The sequence below is a fragment of the Astatotilapia calliptera genome, chromosome 12, assembly GCF_964374335.1.
Source record: "Astatotilapia calliptera chromosome 12, fAstCal68.1, whole genome shotgun sequence".
NCBI classification, from domain to species: Eukaryota; Metazoa; Chordata; class Actinopteri; order Cichliformes; family Cichlidae; genus Astatotilapia; species Astatotilapia calliptera.
In genome coordinates this window covers 14,132,175-14,152,891 of record NC_137433.1, presented here as the reverse complement: position 1 = coordinate 14,152,891, position 20,717 = coordinate 14,132,175, and the positions used below count along the sequence as shown (strand labels likewise).

At 41.6% G+C, this 20,717-nt stretch overlaps 3 protein-coding genes and 1 long non-coding RNA gene across 6 annotated transcripts in view; 2 read left to right on the top strand and 2 right to left on the bottom strand.

The window, feature by feature from the left end:
- The first annotated feature begins 1,195 nt into the window (after positions 1-1,195).
- LOC113033805 (calcium release-activated calcium channel protein 1-like) lies at positions 1,196-9,158 on the top strand. 2 transcript variants are annotated; one of them, XM_026187920.2, is made up of 2 exons: positions 1,196-1,297; positions 6,568-9,158. In XM_026187920.2, exons 1-2 carry the CDS (start codon positions 1,211-1,213, stop codon positions 7,114-7,116), a joined length of 636 nt encoding a protein of 211 aa, XP_026043705.2. In that variant the 5' UTR covers positions 1,196-1,210; the 3' UTR covers positions 7,117-9,158. The 2 variants fall into 2 exon arrangements, with proteins under 2 accessions (XP_026043705.2, XP_026043704.1); XM_026187919.2 differs by lacking the exon at positions 1,196-1,297 and adding an exon at positions 4,138-5,559.
- Positions 8,610-10,536, bottom strand: LOC145432280 (uncharacterized). Its single transcript, XR_013912563.1, has 2 exons — positions 10,327-10,536; positions 8,610-9,512 (listed from the first exon to the last, which is right to left on the bottom strand). It is a non-coding gene; the product is annotated as an uncharacterized LOC145432280 (long non-coding RNA).
- Positions 10,537-10,544: 8 nt separating this feature from the next.
- On the top strand, positions 10,545-18,758 carry LOC113033806 (histone-lysine N-methyltransferase SETD1B-A-like). The gene is made up of 17 exons (XM_080309146.1): positions 10,545-10,877; positions 10,970-11,074; positions 11,177-11,447; positions 11,535-11,647; positions 11,795-12,796; positions 12,922-13,665; positions 13,793-13,909; positions 13,991-14,051; positions 14,137-14,333; positions 14,513-14,627; positions 14,715-15,110; positions 15,316-16,347; positions 16,391-16,662; positions 16,744-16,869; positions 17,567-17,686; positions 17,877-18,014; positions 18,120-18,758. The coding sequence occupies exons 1-17, from the start codon at positions 10,740-10,742 to the stop codon at positions 18,291-18,293; spliced, it is 5,121 nt and encodes a 1,706-aa protein (XP_080165272.1). The 5' UTR covers positions 10,545-10,739; the 3' UTR covers positions 18,294-18,758.
- LOC113033804 (4-hydroxyphenylpyruvate dioxygenase-like) overlaps positions 18,440-20,717 on the bottom strand; it is a 55,389-nt gene continuing 53,111 nt past the window's right edge. For both annotated transcript variants that reach the window (XM_080309023.1, XM_026187918.2), the window contains exons 10-14: positions 20,017-20,179; positions 19,813-19,884; positions 19,602-19,724; positions 19,256-19,372; positions 18,440-19,162 (exon numbers count right to left, since the gene is read on the bottom strand). In XM_080309023.1, coding sequence (XP_080165149.1) covers positions 19,052-19,162; positions 19,256-19,372; positions 19,602-19,724; positions 19,813-19,884; positions 20,017-20,179 — 586 coding nt within the window. In that variant the 3' untranslated portion in view covers positions 18,440-19,051. The remainder of the gene's footprint in view (positions 19,163-19,255; positions 19,373-19,601; positions 19,725-19,812; positions 19,885-20,016; positions 20,180-20,717) is intronic.

The window sequence follows — 20,717 nt, the reverse complement described above, 5'->3', positions numbered from 1 at the left end:
GTAAACACTCTTAAACTAAAAGTGAAAAACAGCACTTTGATTTCCCAGTGAAGAACTGTCTTTCTTATCTGATTTAGCCTACCTGACAGCAGATTCAACACAACGTGAAGTATGTATTACTCATTGTTTGGTTAGTTATATAATTATGATGATTAAACACAGAGTTATGTAAAGCAAGAATGTGTGTGTAAAGATTGAACATGAACATATTGACGCCACCCAGTGTTGAAACTCAGTTTGCTCCAGCTACAGTGTAATGGCTTTGGAATTATCTTGTCTAGGGCTCCTGACGGTGTAAGAACAGATTCATAGGTCAGTGTATTCACGACACAGGAGCAGTTCAACATAAAGCAAAAAGTAACATTTCTAATATTCTCTGTGAGATGTTTGGTTGTGCTATGTCTGGCCCCCGAATGGTTTCCCCTCCCACTGGCAGACTACTCTGGCAGTTCACAGAGAAGTACCACAACTAGATCCCCCCACTGATACAAAAAGTGTACGTCCGCCTACTGAATGCCAGGAAATATACAAGTGGTTACCTTGTGGTAATTCAAGTGTTGCAAAACTTTCTGACTGAAACCTCACTAAAAGGACCTGCTGTACCAAAGCAGAAATGTTTATATTTTAAATTTGTATTGTAGCTTGTTTTTAAATTCATTGCATTATCATTGTGTAATATCCTTTTTAAAGATAACAAGAAACTTTGAAAGATTTGTGATTTACCAGATATTTGTAAATTCTCATCTTGAAGTTGCATAGCAGGATTGATACTTTGTTTCCATCCTCTAAGTTGAATATGTAGCCCACTGAATTGTGTTAAATTACTATTATCTGTATATTTAGGAAACTGAAATAAAATACTTCAAACACAATATGAAAAAATGTTTGAACTTTGTCACGTCCTTTTTATTTATATTTCATGGCAAATTTAAACAAGAGCAAACCCAAAGTGCTTTCCAGACAGATGTGTTTATATTCTACATCTCTGTAACAGTGCGGCCTTTTGCGGCTGGATTTACAGTGAGGAAGACCAAGATAGTGGAACGAAGCATGTATTCACAGTATAGCTCCCCTCACAAAACTGTATCTAATGACAACTAGCAGCCTTAAATACATCAATTTCAATAAATAAACATACAAATACATTTTACATTTTCATAAACAAACAAACAAAACCCTCAAAAAACCCAAGAAACCCAAGCCTTAACCCATGGCCTCTCCCGGAACCTTTAAATGGTGTCTGGACCCCCGGGGAAGCATTTGCCCAAACACCCTGAAAAGGACACAGGAAAGACAGGTTAGTAATCATATCCTCTTTGCACCACCTTTACTTCAAATTTTTGACTCGCACACAATCACACTTAAACTTCTTGTGTGCAAATGTTCTTCATGTGCAAATCTATGTTTAAAGTGCAATGCTAAATAAAGTGCTGGATAAGTTGCTTTTAATACAGTAAAAGGTGCTCCTAAAGTGCTACACAAATTATAATATGAATAGTAGTAAGGGAGTCCTCTTCCTTACATTTCCTCCCCTCTCTTAAGTGCAAAGTGCTTCAGTCCTCTGTCATCCTGGATAAACAGTCAGTAACCACATTTGACTTCCCTGGCCTGTACAGGACCGTAAAGTCATGATGCTGCAAAGACAGGTACTATCCTGCAATGCAAGCATTTGCATCCCTCATGCGGTTCGACTACTGGAGGGCACAGCGATCAGTCTCTAGAGTGAAGTGATGTCCCAGAAGATAATACCTCAAGATCTCAATAGCCCATTTTCATGGCCAAACACTTTCCCCACTGTCGAATACCTCGTCTCCCTGTCAGGTAGTTTCCGACTCAGAAACACCACAGGCCTTCTTTCACCATCTTGCTGAAGCACAGCTCCAAGGCCTACTTCTGAAGCATCTGTTTACAAGATGAATGGCTTGCTGAAGTCTGGGCTGTATAGAACTGAATGTGTGCATACTGCTTCCTTGAGCTCTCTGAATGCATGCTCACATTCTGTCCAACACACTTTGTCGGGGGCTGAACCCTTTGTGAGGTCATTCAGTGCAGTGGATCGCTCTGCAAAATAAAATATGAATTTTCTGCACCAGCCTACCAGACCCAGAAAACCTCTCACCTTCCTTTTTTGTCATCGGAACTGAGAAGGACTGGAAACCTGGACATACATCCCTGGCCACACAAAACTGCTGCTGATACTATTCAGTGTTTTGAGAAAAGCCATATGACCTGCCCATGGAATTGAATGGCCTAAATCCGTAACTTTGTTTCTGAACTGTTGTGGGAGTGCTACCGCCTCACACTTCCTCTTTTTCCTGGTACAAGATGCCTCCTTTAATTAAGTAAACAATGTCTACAAGATCTTACCTGACCTTGACTAGCTCCCTCTACCTCTGTTACCTTCTCAAACCAGGGTTTTAGAGTAGGGTCGCTTCTTTGGAGTGCACCTAAATCTGAGGGAATGTCAAACTCAAGCTGGTTATTTGGCTTGGGAAACCATGGTGTACCGTTTTCCCCTGAGCCTTTGACCTTTTCCCTTTTCTGCTCTCTGTTTCCAGAGACTCCTCAAAAAAAAGAAAGAAAGAAAGAAAGAAAGAAAGAAAGAAAGAAAGAAAGAAAGAAAGAAAGAAAGAAAGAAAGAAAGAAAAAAAAGGGGGGGGGGGTAGCTCTTAGATCATTTTCTTTGCACTTTATGGTCTTGTGCCTACATGACAGGGTTTCAATGGTTCTGCTGTCATATCTAGAGGAAGTGAGCCTCTAGATTCATCACTTAGATTTTCCCCTGAATTCAAACTAGAATGTACAAGAGTTTCAAAGCAAAGCTTCTTCTTTACGCCCATAAATTAAAACAGGGACAATATAAGCTTTCTTTCCTACTGGCTCTGTGGCTGGTCTTGGAACTGCACACAAAAGAGATGGTTTTGATTTAAGGGCATGGCAAAATGTTGTGTATAATAATAATAATAATAATAATAATAATAATAATAATAATAATAATAATAAATTTTATTTATGAGCGCCTTTCAAGTCACCCAAGGACACTTTACAATAGGATAAAACACATAATAGAACAATGACAAAATAAGAACAATAAAACAAAAGCACAAGATAAAATTAACAAACAGTGGATTCACAGTGAATATGCAGATTTGAACAGATGGAGAGAACCATTGTTTCTTATTTCTGGGGGTAGAGCGTTCCACAGCCTGGGAGCAGAGCAGCTGAAAGCTCTGCTTCCCATGGTGGTGAGGCGGAAGGAAGGTACAGCAAGATGGATAGAAGAAGAAGATCGAAGTGAACGGGCAGAACAGGTAGTGCTTAACAGGTTAGAAAGGTAAGGAGGAGCGAGGTTATGAATGGCCTTGAAGGTGAGCAGAAGAAGTTTGAATATTATCTGGAATTTCACAGGGAGCCAGTGAAGTTCCTGAAGAACAGGGGGTGATGTACTGGTAGGAGGGGGTTCTGGTGATAATGCAAGCAGCAGAGTTCTGAACCAGTTGAAGCTTATGGAGGGATTTTTGGGGGAGACCATGCAGAAGAGAATTGCAGTAGTCAATTTGGGAGGCAACAACACTGAGGACAAGAATGGACGTAGACTGGGTGGAAAGAGAAGGAAGTAATCTGTTAATGTTGCGTAGATGGAAGTAGGCAGAACGGGTGAGATTATTGATGTGAGATTTATAGGAAAGTGAACTGTCTAGGATGACACCAAGGCTCTTAACCTGAGGAGAAGGGAAAACTGTGGAGTTATCGATGGTGAGTGAGAAATGGTTCGAATGGCCAAAGTTATGACAGTGATAACATTTAATATCCTGAACTGAAGACTTAAAAGATTTCTTAACATTGTGAGGTCTTTGGGAAGGGAGCTGCTAGGAACTAGAAGGATTTCTAGCCTGAACTTGACCAGAGTCCTCTTCACCCCCACTGGGCTTACTTGGTTTAGCATAGTGGGTCTCCCAGCTCAAGTAGGTGCTCTTGCTTCCCTTTCTGGTGGAAGTGAAAACCTCAATGAGGCTAGCTGCTTCCTTTGCCGTCTTTGGGTCACGCTCACATATCCAGATCTCCAGCTTTCTTCCACCTCTTGTCATTATTTTCTCACTGTAGCGTGAACGACACACTTCTGACACCACTTGTAACAATGAGGCACACCAAGACAAGTATAGTGGAACAAAGAATTTATTCATAGTATAGCTCACCTCACAAAACTGCATCCAATGACAGCTAGCAGCCTTAAATACTTTCAGCTGTCACAGGCTAAACCATTATTCCACTAACAGGTGAGTTCTCAAATCCCAACCTTTTACCACATTATACAATACATCAATTTCAATAAATAAATATATAAATACATTTACATTTTCACATTAATACATATTAATACATACATTATATCTTATTTAAAACACCAAAAAAGAAAAAACCCAAGCACAAAAGATTCCCCACACTCCCTTAACCCATGGCCTCTCCCGGACCCTTTAAATAGTGTCTGGACCCCCGGGACAACATTTGCCCAAACACCCTGAAGAGGACATAGGAAAGAAAGGTGAGTAATCACATCCCTTCTTTGCACCACGTTTACTGCTTAATTTTCACATTCACGTTAGTTTTCCTTACTGTTAAACCTTATTTTCTCTCAATCACAATTTCTTTCTCCTCACAGACAACCACCACATTTCTTGATGAGGAGCAGCTGTGCAGGACCTGGAACAAAGGCGATCAACTGATTTTAAAATACACAATAAATATTCAATAAATAATTAAACTTCCTGTGTGCAAATGTTCTTCATGTGCAAAATCTATATTTAAAGTGCAATGCTAAATAAAGTGCTAGATAAGGTGTTTTTAATAAAGTAAAAGGTCCTAAAATGCAATACAAATTATAATATAAATAAGGGAGTCCTCTTCTTTACAATCTCCGAGGAAAAAAAAAACTAGTTTCAAAATACATGAAAAGCTGAAAGGTGTGTTTTGTTGCCTTAACCACAGTGATTTTAGCCCAGTACGTTCAGAACTGGATGATTCGTCTCATGAGTCATGAGACACTGCTCTCCCCTACTTACGCTTTCTTTATAGAGTAAAATTATCATATCTGTTTCGCCAATATTGTCCCCGTGTTTACTTGGTATTTGATCGATATCACAGTTTGCAGAATCGCACGGCGCTAAACACAGGGCGGCGATCTGCAGCAGCCGGCAGCGCCTCTGCGGTGCGTTGGATTGTGGGTATCTTGTTTCCTGATAGACTCTGACAGTCGGTCAGCTGTTGAGGGAAAACTTTTTTCTTTTTGGTAAAGTTTCCTATCTTTATTTTTTTTTTTTGCTGTAGTTAGATGTTGGATCCCCCTGGAACAGCCTTCCCCGCGCGCGAATTTCACGTGTCATCGAGCACCGTCCTGTAGCTCATACCAGTTTGTAACGATATATTCATAACAAAAATTACTTCGCAATGAGTCTGAACGAGCACTCAATGCAGGCTCTGTCCTGGAGAAAACTCTACTTGAGCCGAGCCAAACTGAAAGCAACCAGTCGCACTTCGGCTCTCTTGTCGGGCTTCGCAATGGTAAGTTACATTTTAATTTGACGCTGCAGATAGTTTACGTGAGGCACAATTTATTTATTTAGTTTTGAAGGACCGTGACCGTGTTACAGGCCTAATGACAGCTACGGTGCACTGATACTTAGCATAAATGACCGTTTTGTTTACTGGAAGTCTACGGGTTACTAGTGTAGGCTTGTTAAAGTCATATTTGGCTTCCATTGCACGTCCCACATTGCGGGACTGTAATACCTGTGGACTGAGAGCAAAACTTCGTGGAAATTTAGTGGGGGCTCGCCTGCGCCACCCCTAAAAGTCCAGGTTTATCTTCCGCTTTAATAAGTAGTCCGCGGAGGAGCGTTAAAATACATAAGAAACAAGAAAAAAATAACACATGAAAAGTTTTGAAAATATTAGCCTATAGTGCCACCAAATGTTTGTTTTTAATTTAACGACATGCAGTTACAATGAATCAACAAATATTTTTTGTAAAACTAAAAGCCTAACACATAGGAGCTTCCTTCCCCCTTCCTGATGCAAAAATTATGATGTACAGTGACTCTTGGCCAGGGATGCATCTGCAGTAAGAAGCTCCACAGGTATTCAAAAATACCAGAACACTTGTAAACAGTTCTGTTTATAAAATATACCTGTACACACAAGGTACTCTTGGGTGGCCTGGGATTCTTTTGTGAAAAGCAGTACTATATTTATAGTGGTTGTATATATAACAGCCGTAGCAAATGTGCTACTGATGTCGAGTAAGTTTAAGCTATGCAGCATAAAGGATTGCATACACAGCTCTCTGTCTGTCTCTCTGTCTCAATATTAGGTTTGACAGAATAGACTTTTAGTGGGGTATTCACCTTGTTTCCGGTTATTTGTGCAAACTGTGACACTCTGGTTTAATTCCAGCACTTCCTAATTTGTTACAAACATTTTTCTCTCAGGTCAAGAATTCTGATTCCTCTTAGTAGTCAGCTACTATCTCTTTTTCACCTAACGGAGCTGTTTCCTTTTTGATATTCTCAGGTTGCCATGGTGGAGGTACAGCTGGAGCGGGATTACGAGTACCCCCCAGGGCTGCTGATAGCCTTCAGCGCCTGTACCACCGTTCTGGTTGCAGTGCACCTCTTTGCCCTCATGATCAGCACCTGCATCCTGCCCAACCTGGAGGCTGTCAGCAATGTTCACAACCTCAACTCTGTCAACGAATCTCCCCATGAGCGCATGCACCGCCACATAGAACTGGCCTGGGCTTTCTCCACAGTTATCGGTACCCTCCTCTTCCTGACGGAGGTGGTGCTCTTGTGCTGGGTGAAGTTCTTACCCCTCAAAAGCAACGCAGATGAGAAAAATGACACCATAAGTCCTGGCGTGGCTGCGGCCATAGCTTCCACCTGCATCATGGTGCCATTTGGACTTGTTTTTATCATGTTCGCTGTCCACTTTTACCGCACGCTCGTCAGTCATAAAACAGACAGACAGATCAGAGAGCTGGAGCAGGTCATTCGGCTCCAGAACCAGCTGGAGCACAGGGCTGAGAACGACGACCTGAAGGCCGCTGTCCATTTTCCCTGAGTACACGCAGACAACAGCAGGGACTTTCAGCAAAACCAGAGTAGAACCTCTATTTTTACTTTATCCAGATGCTTGTTTTTAGAAAACTTCTTCTACTGTACATTTCTTTGATACTGCATGCTGACTAAATTATCCAGTAATTTTACTCTTTGTAGTTTCTTTGTAAATGCTTGGCTCTCAGCTGAAAACATCATCATCAGTATCAACATAAGTTAGTCTATGGTAGCCTTAAAGGACGACCTTTTAGGCCACCATAGATTAACACTAATAGAATAGGACTTTCTAAAGATCTTCACATGAGCATTTCAATGCGTTGGAATGATCCCCTAACGTGTTTAGCTTTTTACATCAAATACTGAGTTCATGTGAGAAAAATATAGAAACTAAGTTCTCTTAAGTTATAACAGCAGCAGAAAACTGTTGATTGGAGTAAGATGGGCTAAAAACGAGGAAGTTTGTAATATGACTCAACATGTTCAGGAATTTGTTTCAATTTTTACTGAAAAGAAATCTGGGAACTCTGTTGTTACCCAGTTCTAAAATTTCATCAGTTTCCTGTTTGTATTGTACTAAATTGATCTGAGCAGCACACTCGGGTTCTTTTTGCTCTCTGCGTATACTGTAAAACTCCAGCCTACTGTTGCATTTACCTACAGGTTTTCTGGTTCTTGACTGACTGACCTTATGCCACTATCATGTTTACCAAATTAGGCTTTCTGTAGAAATATCTCCAAGCCAAACCTTAGTGGCTTTTTTAGTTTGCCACTCTTACATATACTTTTGAGTCAAACTTTTCTTACTTTTTAATTTAAAAGTTGCTGTTTTCATAATCCTTGGGAGCTCTGTAAGTCTTTGATAAAGAAGAGTACTATATAAACCAACAGTATTTGTGTGCAATCTGATGGAAAAGAACATGTGTCAGTGTGTGCTTTTAACCAGTCTGCGTTCAGGAGTGTGTTACTGCGGTATGGATATTTGAGTAGAAATAAATGTGTTATCCCTTTGTAACATGGATATTTTCTTCATGTTAAATGACTCTTGCAATATACTGTAAAATCCACAGGTGGCCACTGGTTTCAAAAAAGTGTTTTTGAATGTGTTATTACAATGTTACGTTGCATGAAAATATTGAGTGTTTGTTCTTGTGTTAGCTTTTAGCATTGAGCATGTTCACCCTGTTTGGGTCATAGATGTATTTAAGTGCGCTATGTACTGTACTGCTTTATTGTTTTACACGGGTTTGGTCACTTTCTTTGTAGTTTTTACTGTAATATTGATATGTAGAATAGTGTCACAACAGAAATGTAATTTCAGGACATTGTACACGTAATATCTTCTTTCACAACATGATTTAAAATATTGGAGGAAACTTTTTTTTCCCTCTTTGGGAAAAATTATGTTTTTGTTTTTTTTTTTTAATTTACTGGCACTTGTAATGCTGTGTTTCTATCAATGTAACACTGTTTTATTGTTAACTTGCAATCTGTGGACATGGTTTATACTGAGTCATGGGACTGCAGTAACTGTAGACCACATTTGCATTCAAATTGTCCTGACTGGGTGATAAAATCTGTGTGACACGTAGCAGAAACCAAAGACTGTTGGGAATAGTTCACAGACAGTTTAGTAAAATGGTGTTGATGTTTTTCTTTGCTTAAGTTGAATTTGCTGTTTTTGTTGTTGTTGTTTTATCGGGAGTTAAGTGAAGTCTGTTTTATTTCGGTAAATGGTGCACACTCCCTCCGTGAAACATGTAAGATGGGAATTACCACTTGTGCCTTCTTTAAAAACACAGCAATGCAGGTGAAGGTGGTCACTGTGGTTAATTTTTCCGCATTATATATATATATGTGTGTGTGTGTGTGTAAACTGCTTTTGTCAGTGTACAACTTTGAAGTGAACATAGTAACTTTTGCTTATGCGTGCCGTTAACAGCTCATGAAAAAGCTTGAAGCTTCATGAAGTGTTGAGAATTATCAGGATGTTGGTTTTGGGTTTTTTTTGCCAGTTTGCAAAATAAAAAAAAAGATTTGTTCTCATTATTTTTTTAATTGTGTGTTCAGTGTTGTCTGTGTAGCCATGTGGATGTATAAAACAGGAATACATGAGGAAACATTGTAATCTGTCAAAATTACAAAATCTAATGGGAAACCACACAGGAAATGTCCAAAAATGGAGGACGAGTGGAGCTTACAGTGCTGAAGCCAAGACAGAGAAATCCCCCCCCACCTGTCTTGCTGACTTTTGTCTGCATTCTTTGAGACCATTAGCACTTTGTTGCTTTTCTGCTGAAGTTGTGCATGGTTTCATAGTTGGCAGAGCTCTCTAAGTGCAGCGCAGGCTTGGTTCTTCCTCTCTCCATTTTCCCACTCAAGAGTTTTATTCCCACAAGTGACCTGTGAATCATAAAAATGGGTTACCTGATACTATAGTTACAAACTAATAATATTAACTAGCAACAGTAATAGTAGCCGCTGTTAAGGTAATGTGCTTTTCAATCTGACCTTTATCTTGGATTTGTGCAGGTGTACTTTGCAACTGACATGTATTTTGGTCTCCCCATTTAAGAAGTGCCACAACACAAGACGGCACAAATAAAAATGGCAAACCATAAAGACATCACTTATAAATACCTTATAAATGCTTGGTTTAGAAGGTGATGTGTAAGTTAAGGATAACACCTTAATCCCATAAGAGTATCAATATTATTATTTTATTATTTTGTTGGCTGTTATTATTTAGTATTTATTCCAACTTTGAGATGAAAGTAATGAAAATGCTGCAATTATGTAATCAACGGTGCAGTAGGCTATCTTACCTGACTCTGTAAAACAAAAAAGCAAACAAAAAAACAAAGGCTGATCCTGCACTGCATATAATGTAGACATTATCCAGAGACAATGACCAGGAAATACATGTTTTTATATTAATACCTGCACATGTCACTTCATTTTAAATAAAAAGGTGTATCCTTTGTTTAATTTTTTTCATTTTTACCGTACTGATCCATGTACTGTATAATACCAAACATAGCAGCTGCCTTTTATTTTATTGCAGGCTACCAGCATGTGGCCATAACCTATGTTTAGTATGTAAATTGTATTTTACTCAGTCACAAGCTTAACACAAATATTCGACCAGTCTTTGGATTATTAATGTCTAATAAAGGTCCCAAAGGTGCCTATATATACACCTCACCTGTTAACCCACCTTAGGTGTTCTTCCGCCTTGTTCAGGATCTATTTTTTCCTCTCCGTCGACTGGCGGATGGATCATTATCCAACCTTAGCGACGATCCGTGAAAACACAGAAAAATAAATCCCAGCTGTTTTTCCACAATGTTGCTCCTTCAAAGGATACAACTTTGGCACAGGTAAGCAAGATTTAAAGAAACAAATCTTTTGTGAGACTAACCTTTGAGTATTTCTGTGTTTCCTACCACCACCTGTTATCTTTTTTCCCGAGGATAAGGTTACAGGTGATGCTCTCCATCACCTGTTGGGGTGTGTTAACCTCTCGCGGAGCAGCAATGTAGCTAGCTGACAGTGTGGCACAAAACGAGCAAACTGGAAGTAACTGTTGTTGTTTGTTTGGGTTTTTTTTTTAAGGTTTTGACGAATGTAATGGAAAGCGAAAAACAAAGTACTGAGAGCGAGAGACAGCCTCTACACTGGAGAAGTTTCAAGCTGGTTATAGATCCTGCGCTGACGAACGGGCTGTACAAAGTGTACCGTTATGATGGACAATACTTTAACCTGCCGGTGAGCACCTGTCCGCCTCTCCACATAGGTGATGTCAGCACATGTATTATATCTATTATAATAATAATGATAACGAGGGTCTTCTCTGCCAGGTTGAGGACCTAGGTCTACTTCCTGTGATCACAGTCAGGGATCCGCGCATCTGCCGCCTGTGGAGCAGGTGTATCAAGACTGACTTCGTGGTTCCCAAATTTAAGGTAACTGTTAAAACGACTGTAATAATACAGACATCCTATTTTAAATAATCGTGCTTTAAAAACAACTAATAGCCCATTTCTTGTTTTCCCGTGTGTCTCCAGATTGATGAGTGGTACGTGGCTCCCGTTCCTCCAAAAGAAGTGACATTTTCTAAGCTCAACGACAACGTGAATGAGACTTTCTTGACTGATATGTGCAAAAAATATGGGAACATGGAAGAAGTGGAGATATTTTACAATCCCCCAAACAAGAAGCATTTAGGTATCGCAAAGGTCACATTTGATACAGTAAGGGCTGCAAGAGACGCTGTCCAGCACCTGCATGAGACATCAGTGATGGGAAATATTATTCATGTGGAACTTGATCCAAAGGGTAAACTTTACTTTTTCTCTGTGTGTGTGCTGAGGTGTAAATGTAAGTGTTGAATATGCTGATTAACTAGAATGTGCTCCTCCTCAGGGGAAAATAGAGCTCGATATCTCCAGCTCTTGTTAAGTGGGCTGTATACGCCTTGGACGTTGCCGGTGGGCAGCAGCGAACGGGCTCTTCAGGGCTTAGTTGACAGTTTGCTGGTGAACATTTAAATTTCTTAAAAGCTGCTCATAATGATTTGACCCATGAAAAGATTTTATCTTTAATATTTGTATTACAGCTGTTAAATATGAATGTATTTGTTAATTGTTTTCCCCTTTTTTTACTTCATTATCAACATCTTGCAGGGAAGCTCGGCCACACAGCAGCTGGGAAATGTCTGCAGCCCCACCAGCATTGCTACGCCCCTCTCTCTGGACACAGCCTACTCCAGTATTTGTCAAGACACACCTTGCAGCTTTGGGCTTACACCACGTTCTCAGGGAACCCCCCGGACTCCCTGCTTGCCTGCGACTCCTCTCTCCTCCCACGACTCTTGCTATTCCAGTCTTCAGGCGACTCCCGTCCTCCAAGGGGAACCCTCCGCCTATAGTGTTCACAAACCTTTAAGACAAGAGCTTTGCCGTCGTAGACGACAGCACAGGGGACTTAGCCACGTCTCAAATGTTAGCATCATTCTGAAGCAGTTCCAGCCACAGCCACCACATCCCCTCTTAACCAAAACACAAACTAGCAGCCAGCAGCTTGCATTGTGGAGTCCCAGTGCACAAACCTCTTCTAACAATAGTGACGAGGCTCCCTTTAGTCTCACCTCCCCTTTTCAGGAGACTGAAGATGTGGTTAACACAAGTTATGCATCTTCACCTCTGAATGGCAACTCTCGCGACATCCTGACTGTTGATCTCTCAGCTGACCTGCAAACTAGAACAGCTTCTCCATTTGATAACCACCAGCCAGAGGCAGCTGTTTCAAGTCTAGACTCCCGAATTGAAAGTTTGCTGATAAACAGCCAGATCACTGACCCCTTATGCTTTCATGGAAAGACCTCTGAGACCGATCCATCCTCTCAAGAGAGCCCGGCTTCACCTGGCTCACCTCTTAAGGTCTCTTCCTCGGATGACTCACAGTTTTGTACCCCACTGTCTTGTGAATCCCCCACAAGTGGCCACCAGTACTCCCACAATGATTCTGTGGATGAAAATGAGGAGGACGAAACTACTCGAGCTGTTTCATTTCTTACAAGAAGTTCCCAGTCTCCCTGTCCGTCTGATGTTGCTTATTCAGAAAGCTTAACACACATAAACAATGAAGAAGATGCAGAGAGGGTCCAGCCATCGTCAGGCCCAAAGGTAATCTATCTGGATATATTGCAGTGATAATAAAGGTAGAATTTACCCTATTGTTACTATGTAAAAATGTTAATGGTGTGATATTAATCAGCCACTCAAATTATTATTGTTTCTGTCTTATTCAGGAACACTGTGCAGCACATCAGGAGAAGAAGTCCTCAAATAACAGACAGTTTGAAGCTGTGACACCAGCAGAAGACCTCTCTCTGCCCGATCCTCCATCCGGTTGTTCTTCCAGTTCCACCACTCAGCAACTTACCCTGAAAGCTCTCCCAACTGTTACAGCTGGATTCCCCCAACCCTCAGCACCCCCTTTCCTTTTCCCCATTCCTCGATTTCCCCCATCTCTTCCACCTGTTCCACCTCGCCTGCCAGATGGCACCATCCCGATCCCTCCTCCAGGATGGATGCCACCTCTGGGCCACAAAGCTGCCATCCCCATTCCTCCTCCCCCCCTTCCACCTCGTACTCCAATTCCTCCTCCACCAATTTTCCTGAGACCCCCTCCACCTTTGATAGCGCCACCCTCTGTTCCACCTCCTGTGCACATGTTCCCTTTACCCATACAGCCGGGGTGTCCTTTGGATAAGGGGAATCCTCCAAGGCATGGCGGTCCACCGTTGCCATTCCCTCCTCCTCCTCCTCTCTGGCCTGCACCTCCTTTTCCAAGGTTTAACCCCTTTGTGCCACCACCACTCTACCCACCTGTGCAGGCAAATCCCCACAAGATCACGACAGAAAAAGTTTTAGATATCCTCATGGATGAACTGAAGTCAATCATAAAGAAGGACATTACACGTAGAATGATTGAAGGGGTCGCTTTCAAGGCATTTGAAGACTGGTGGGAGTGTCAGGAGAAGAAGGCAAAGGTAAAACCTTTTTCACATACTTTATTGTCTCTTATAGTGGGCACATTAACAAAACATTTTGCATGTCTTTTAATGGGAGTAGTTGTTTGGAGCCAGTGGGTCTTATAACTCAGTTGATTCATTTAAGATACAAGAGTCTCCTCTGAAATGTGGAGCGGCAAGAGTGGAAGACAGGAACAAATTCCTAAATCCCCTCAGTAACATTGGTGGGCAGAGCAGAAAACCACCACTGCCATCCTTCAAGGTAGTCTGTTTTGGAGAGATTTTTGAAACACAGCTGGTTTTGACTGCCAAGTGATGCCTAAATAAAGAAATTTCCACGCAGGTAAAAAGGAAAAGATCAGACGAGACAGGAAATGACTCCGGTTCTGCTCTCAATCATTCTGGTCAGTGCGATTAATTCAAATTTCAGTGTGTATTAACTTTCTGTGCCAGACTGTCGCTTTAACTGATTCTAACTTGTTGCATTAGAGGTGAAGAAAGGGGACGACATAGTGAGAGCGGCGTCTGAGAGAGGCAAACGCAGACACGCAAGACCACTGGATCTGGACAGTGATGATGATGATGATGGTGATGCTGGGGAAGAAGATAAGATACTTCAAGATGAAGAAGCGATACCAGACAAAGTGAAGGCTTTTGTGCTGGATGAGGATGAGCCGCACATCCTGGTAAATGAAGAGACAGAAAAGAAAAAAGAAATAGCAAATAAGAAATTGAGAAAAATGCCGTGAGGTCAATATTTTAGTCTGGTGCCTTTACTTTTTCAGTTGTTAGTCTTAAAATTAAAATTTTAACTAAAAAGTTTAAACTTCTGGAGACAGCATTACATAACTGGTGCTCTGATTAGTCTGACAGAGATGCTCATGGTGATGACGAAGAAGATGATGATGGCAGTAATCATACTGCGGAAGAAAATAGTCCGATGGAGGATCGATGTGACGGAGAGCAGTGCTTAGACAGCGGTATGTTAAAATCTCATACAACACTGAACACTCATTAAAAATCACATATCTTAACATTGAACAGTGTGGCTTCTTTTTCAAATGTAGAGGTTTTTTCAGAGGATAGCGAGCACACGTCGGACTGCGAAACTTCAGATTCGCTCTCCTCGGTGGGCTTTGAGGACACGTTGTCTGACCTTACCACTGAAGGTGAAGACGCCGAGGAGGACAGCGAGGACGCCGGGAGTGAAGAGTGTATAGTTATATCATCAGATGAGGACTCAGTGGAGCACGAGCCCCCTCTTACCCCCTCAGCCCCACTGACCCCTGGTGCTCAGCTGGATCTGGACCAGCAGGGCTGGTCAGAACTGTTCCCAAGGCAGGAAACGGAGGAGGACCAGTACACATCGTGCCACGAAGACAACTGCGACTTCGATGCTATGATGGAGCTCCATACCAGCGACCCCCAGGACCTGCTGCCCCCATCACCTCTAGGACTATCAGGTTACATGTCCTTGTAAAGCAATAGATCTGTTAAGTTAGTGTCATCAGGTTAATCAAAAGTGGTTTAATTGTCACTCATGTAAAAATATCTTGTAATACTCCCTGAATTTCCAGTGTGCTACAAATTAACAGAACTACACAAGAGTAAGTTGTGTATCAGGTTTTCAAATAATTATGTATGAAAATTCCTTGTTAATCTGTATAGCAGTGGAGCCATGCCTTGATATGGAGATGGAAAGCCCTGATTGGACAGTGGAGTCTCCAGAGAACATAAAAAGCCTGAGGCCTCCCACTCCTACTGGCCGTTTGGTGGACAGTGACCCTGACATCCTTTTAAAAAGCAGACCATCATCTCCTGCTGCAGAGGAGGAGGAACGACCACCAACACCAGGCAAGGGAATAGTGGCAGGACTGGAAAGTGAGAATTCAGAGGAAGTCCTCTCCCCAGCAAGCGATGGACTCGCTCAGCCTCCCTCTGATCTCCTCATGGCATCATACCCATTATGCCAGGAGATGCCTAAGACTCCTGGCAGAGATGAAAGAGGTATGTGGACTCATTGTAGCTCAGGCAGAGCTCCTGCAACACCTGGAAGAGGGACCGCAGATTTAGAATTTAGCACAGTGAGCCCGCCCCTTAGCAGCCCACCACTTATCCCACTCTTGCCCAGCAGTCCATACATCACAGCCCCAAAGACTCCAGGAAGAGACATTATCCTGCCCAGAAGATCAATAGTCCACAAAAGGAAATCCAAGGTGGCGGCAACGTCAGTGCCTCTGTCATGTAATAATATTTTCAGAGTTTCCCCCATCACAGTGTCCTCGCCATTCAGCGTCTCTGACTCTTCATGTGACAGTGTTGATGGAAGGGATGTCCAGATCCGTTCAGGTGTGAGAGCAAAGCCTCTACAGGGACTGGAGAACATGCCTGAGCTGTTGGACAAAGAGAAAATCTTACTGAGGCTAAACCGATGGAGGAGGCTGAAGAAGAGAAGGCGGGCCCGTCACTGGGAGAGATCACTTAAAAGAATCAGTCCGTTGTTCTCTCAACGTCGTCCTCACAGGTGGCGTTCACCCTACGAAGAGAGGAAAATCCTTCATAGCATTTGGAAGGACGGCTTGGATGAAGAAGATGTAAGGTTTCTGCAGTGCACCTATGAAAGGCTGCAGGTGCAGGATAATGGCTGTGGGTGGCTCAGTGACACCCTCTGGATGCCTCATCCTCATATCCTTACAGACAGTGTTTTATGTTGAAATGATTCTTTATATTGTGGGAAACAGTTAAGTTGTTTTTAAGTCATACTTAGAATGTTTTTTTGTTTTGTTTTTTCTGATGAAGCTGCTCTTTGCATATTACTCTGCTGTTCACATCCTTAACTGCTGCTCACTGACTAAGGTCCTTACAGAGAAGAATGAGGAGCACAGATCCTGGCAGCCGCACCACAGAACAGGCTCTGCTCGAAGTGAAGGTTTTTACAAAATCAGCAGGAAGGATAAAATGAGGTATCTGCACAACACGCGGCTGGCTGCGGAGCTTCCGTCTACAAGCGCTCAGGTATTAAAGGAGGACAGAAGGTGAGGATTTCTGTGTCCAGTTTAATATTTATCTATTTAATGTTGAGACATTTTTCATCAGGGAACGTGCATTCCAGCCCAGCAACCCACTTCACTGCGAGCTGGGTCTGACTTCAGGTGTGAACAGCGTCGGCTGCTGTCCTCTTTCAGCTGTGACAGTGACCTGGTCAAGTTCAACCAACTCAAGGTTAGCAGGAAGTTAGTGACAATCAGCAGACTACTGTAAAAGCCCAGTTTGAAAGAAGTCTACAGTGGAGTCTAAAACTGAGTTTACCGTTAGGTTTTTATTTGGGCAGACAAGAAATCAGAACATTAGTTCTGCACTCTAAAAAAAGAAAGAAATAATTTCACACTTATTGTATGTTTTTTAACTTTGTTAAGTCTTGAGCCACTTCTCCTTTCTTTATATTTTGCTGGGAATATGGGAAATAGGTGCAGAGATTTATTGAAACATATGCAAACATATATGGAAAGATGAGCACACTGAAAAACAGGATCAACTGAATCTTTTAGGTCCCGTGTCAGGTTCTTGTTGGATTTTTTCCTGTTTCTTCTTTCATCAGTTTTAAATAGTTTAACTTTAAATAAGGTGCAGCTTCTTCTTTTGCACTCTACTGATGGCTGTAGAACCGATGGCAACAAAGTGCCTAAAATACAATTTAAACCAAACAAATAAAAAAAATCCTCTGAAAATGGTCAAGCACAAGGATTGTACTGAAAGTGACTGAAAAACCAGCCAGTATCCAAATAAAAAATTGACTTTACTATTCATTAGCTTTCAAATTCACAAAGCAAAATATAGAGTAATGAGGGTGACTCGAGATTTTTGCACAGCACTGTCTCATTTGAGCGACAGTCCAAACCCGTGCTATATCGTCTGTCAGTTCCGAAGGAAGAGGATTCGTTTCAGCAGGAGTTACATCCACGAGTGGGGCCTGTTTGCCATGGAGCCTATTGCTGCAGACGAGATGGTGATTGAGTATGTGGGCCAAATCATCCGACAGGTAATTCTGATGCAAACTAACATGCACTTTTAAACAAACCCCTTTTCCCCTGATTGTTTCTCTAAATTAGTCCACCGGTCCACTGGGGGCCTCGGGTCGTGCTGGGTGGTTTCCATCCATGCGTGTAGAGTAACTGTGATAAACAACCCTCGCATAGATGGAAAGCCACATCTGTTTTCTTTCTCCTCAGGTCATTGCTGACATGAGGGAGCAGAGATACGAGGAAGAGGGCATTGGAAGCAGCTATTTGTTTCGGGTGGATCAGGACACCATCATTGATGCTACCAAATGTGGGAACTTAGCCAGGTTTATCAACCACAGCTGCAATGTGAGTAAAAACCAGCGGTGCTGTGGTTAGAGATGAAAGTGATTCCACATAAAGTATTCCCATTAAAAGGTTTGTGGGGTTTATTTATTTATTTTTGTCTTACAGCCTAACTGCTACGCAAAGATCATCACAGTGGAGTCTCAGAAGAAGATAGTCATATACTCCCGCCAGCCTATAAACATCAATGAAGAGATTACATATGACTACAAGTTTCCTATTGAGGAAACAAAGATCCCTTGTTTGTGTGGGGCAGACGGCTGCAGAGGCTCCTTGAACTAATCACCTGTTAAGTGGCCTGATTAGGTAAAGAGAAAAAGTGGCAACCTAAACCAGAGGTATCAAAAAGCAATTTTTAATACTGTTCAGCAACTATTCAGCATTTTGGAAGCCGTAGAAGAGCTCATGAAAGAACTGCAGACATGTGGTACTCAGTGAATAATGGTTTAATACTAAGCTGCCATAAACAATATATAAATCAGGACCGGAACAAACACTTGGGACTCACAGAGAGTTATCACAGTTTATGAGAAAAACTAACAAAAACCAAGAGTGGTCTCTTTTAAACAGGAGGGGAAAATCACATTCTAGACTTCATGCTAAATCTCCAACTTCTGTTGACCTCGCCGTCTAAAAGTTAACAAAGTGTATAGTTAAATGTTTTCATTTATGAGAGCTCGGATAACGTTTTGCTTGAGTCAAGCTTGTGTTAATAAAAATGGTTTTCCTGTTGATGTTTTATACAAACTGGAAGCACTGCATTGTGATTTAAAGTGGATGTTGTACTCATGTCATTTTTGCAAGCATCAGGAAAAATGATAAAGACATAAAATGAACAATTAAATGTAAAAAAAACAAAACCAAAAAACAAACATGCAACACATAAAAAAATAAGGAAAACCATAAGTATACGTGCTTTGTGTATTTCTCTGAAGATGAGACATTTTCAGGCATAAGGATGTTTATTAAAGCATTCGTTTTATACTAAGTTGATGGATATAGCATGTTTTCTGAACCCCTAAATTAATGCATCACCCAGTTCACATCTTGTTTAAATCTCCATTTGTTGTCAGAACAGTCAGATTGCCTCTAGCGTGCTGGTCTGCTTCAATAGCCTCAAAAAGAGACTTGAAGTTTCCTGCACCAAAGCCCTGTGGATGAGAACATGTTTTTTTTGTTTAATAACATGTTAAATATACTGTAGAGTACATTTCCACTGCTTGTTTAGCCAGTGGTGCCCTCACCTGGTGATTGTGTCTCTGAATGACTTCCAAGAACACAGTGGGGCGATCCTGGACCGGCTTAGTGAAGATTTGAAGTAGGTAGCCATTGTCATCGTAGTCCACCAAGATCTTTAGTTCCTGGGTAACGGTGAGGACATAAAACAATATTTTGTCAATTTGAAGGGATTTTTTTGGTTAATTATGAAGACAAAATGTGTTTTATGCACCTTTAGTCTTTAAAAAAATATGATTAGAGTGAACTGAGTCAACATGTTCTACGATTTAAAAAAGGCCACTGTGTTTGGCTACGTAAGGATCACAAATCATCACTCTTTCAGCTTTGTTAATTTAGGGTTTTAGCTCTGACCTGCAGGACATCAAGGTCCTCTGAGATTTTGACCTTTGAGTGTTTCAGCTTCTCTCTCAGCTGGTCGTAGTAGGTCTCAGGCACAGACATGAACTCCATCCCGCGCTCCTTCAGGTTACGGATCTGCAAACAAGGTAATTAACATTACATTTAAGCTGCTGTTATAACTCAGCCTGTTGCAGAGGTAAGCAGGGTGTTTTAGTTGCCATACTGTAGTAATGATATCTGAAGTGTTCATGGCGATATGCTGCACTCCTGGACCTCCATAGTACTCCACATATTCCTGTAAGTCAATAATGTTCTTATTAGTCCACATACCACATGGTTAATGTTTGTTCATTTGAATACTTCAACTCTGGTTTTAATCTGGTAACCCAGATGTTTAATTAAAGTAGATAAACTGTAAGCAACATGCCTGGATTTGAGACTTTCTCTTCCCCATCGCAGGCTCATTGATGGGCATTTTCACGGTCTCCTCGTAGTTTGCCACGACGATTGAGCGCAGGGCGCTGAATTCTGTCTGAAGCTGCTTGTCGTCCACGGACCAGAAGCGGTGAAAGAGAAGGTTTCTCTGATACCTGTTAAATGAAGAAACACAGATTAGGAGCCACTGTGGCACAAATACTCTTGAAGTTGCTCTCATAGTGTCATATGCACAGTAAAGAAACACGTTTCTTCACATGGCAAACAAAAGAAAATACACACACACACACACACACACACACACACACATATATATATATATACATATATATATATATATATATATATATATATATATATATATATATATATATATATATATATATATATATATATATATATATAAACACCCAGCACGCCCCTGCGGGCGGTTTATCCTTCAAGCTCGGGTCCTCTACCAGAGGCCTGGGAGCTTGAGGGTCCTGCGCAGTATCTTAGCTGTTCCCAGGACTGCGCTCTTCTGGACAGAGATCTCCGATGTTATTCCCGGGATCTGCTGGAGCCACTCACCTAGCTTGGGAGTCACCGCACCTAGTGCTCCGATTACCACGGAGACCACCGTTACCTTCACCCTCCACATCCTCTCGAGCTCTTCTCTGAGCCCTTGGTATTTCTCCAGCTTCTCGTGTTCCT

What these genes read in the sequence shown, in the direction of transcription:
- LOC113033805 (XM_026187919.2), top strand. Translation starts at nt 5,446, where the DNA reads ATGAGTCTGAACGAGCACTCAATGCAGGCTCTGTCCTGGAGAAAACTC. An exon ending in TCTTGTCGGGCTTCGCAATG is followed by an intron (nt 5,560 to 6,567) that starts GTAAGTTACATT and finishes TGATATTCTCAG; the next exon opens with GTTGCCATGGTGGAGGTACA.
- LOC113033806 (XM_080309146.1), top strand. Translation starts at nt 10,740, where the DNA reads ATGGAAAGCGAAAAACAAAGTACTGAGAGCGAGAGACAGCCTCTACAC. An exon ending in TCGTGGTTCCCAAATTTAAG is followed by an intron (nt 11,075 to 11,176) that starts GTAACTGTTAAA and finishes GTGTGTCTCCAG; the next exon opens with ATTGATGAGTGGTACGTGGC. An exon ending in GTCAGGAGAAGAAGGCAAAG is followed by an intron (nt 13,666 to 13,792) that starts GTAAAACCTTTT and finishes GATTCATTTAAG; the next exon opens with ATACAAGAGTCTCCTCTGAA.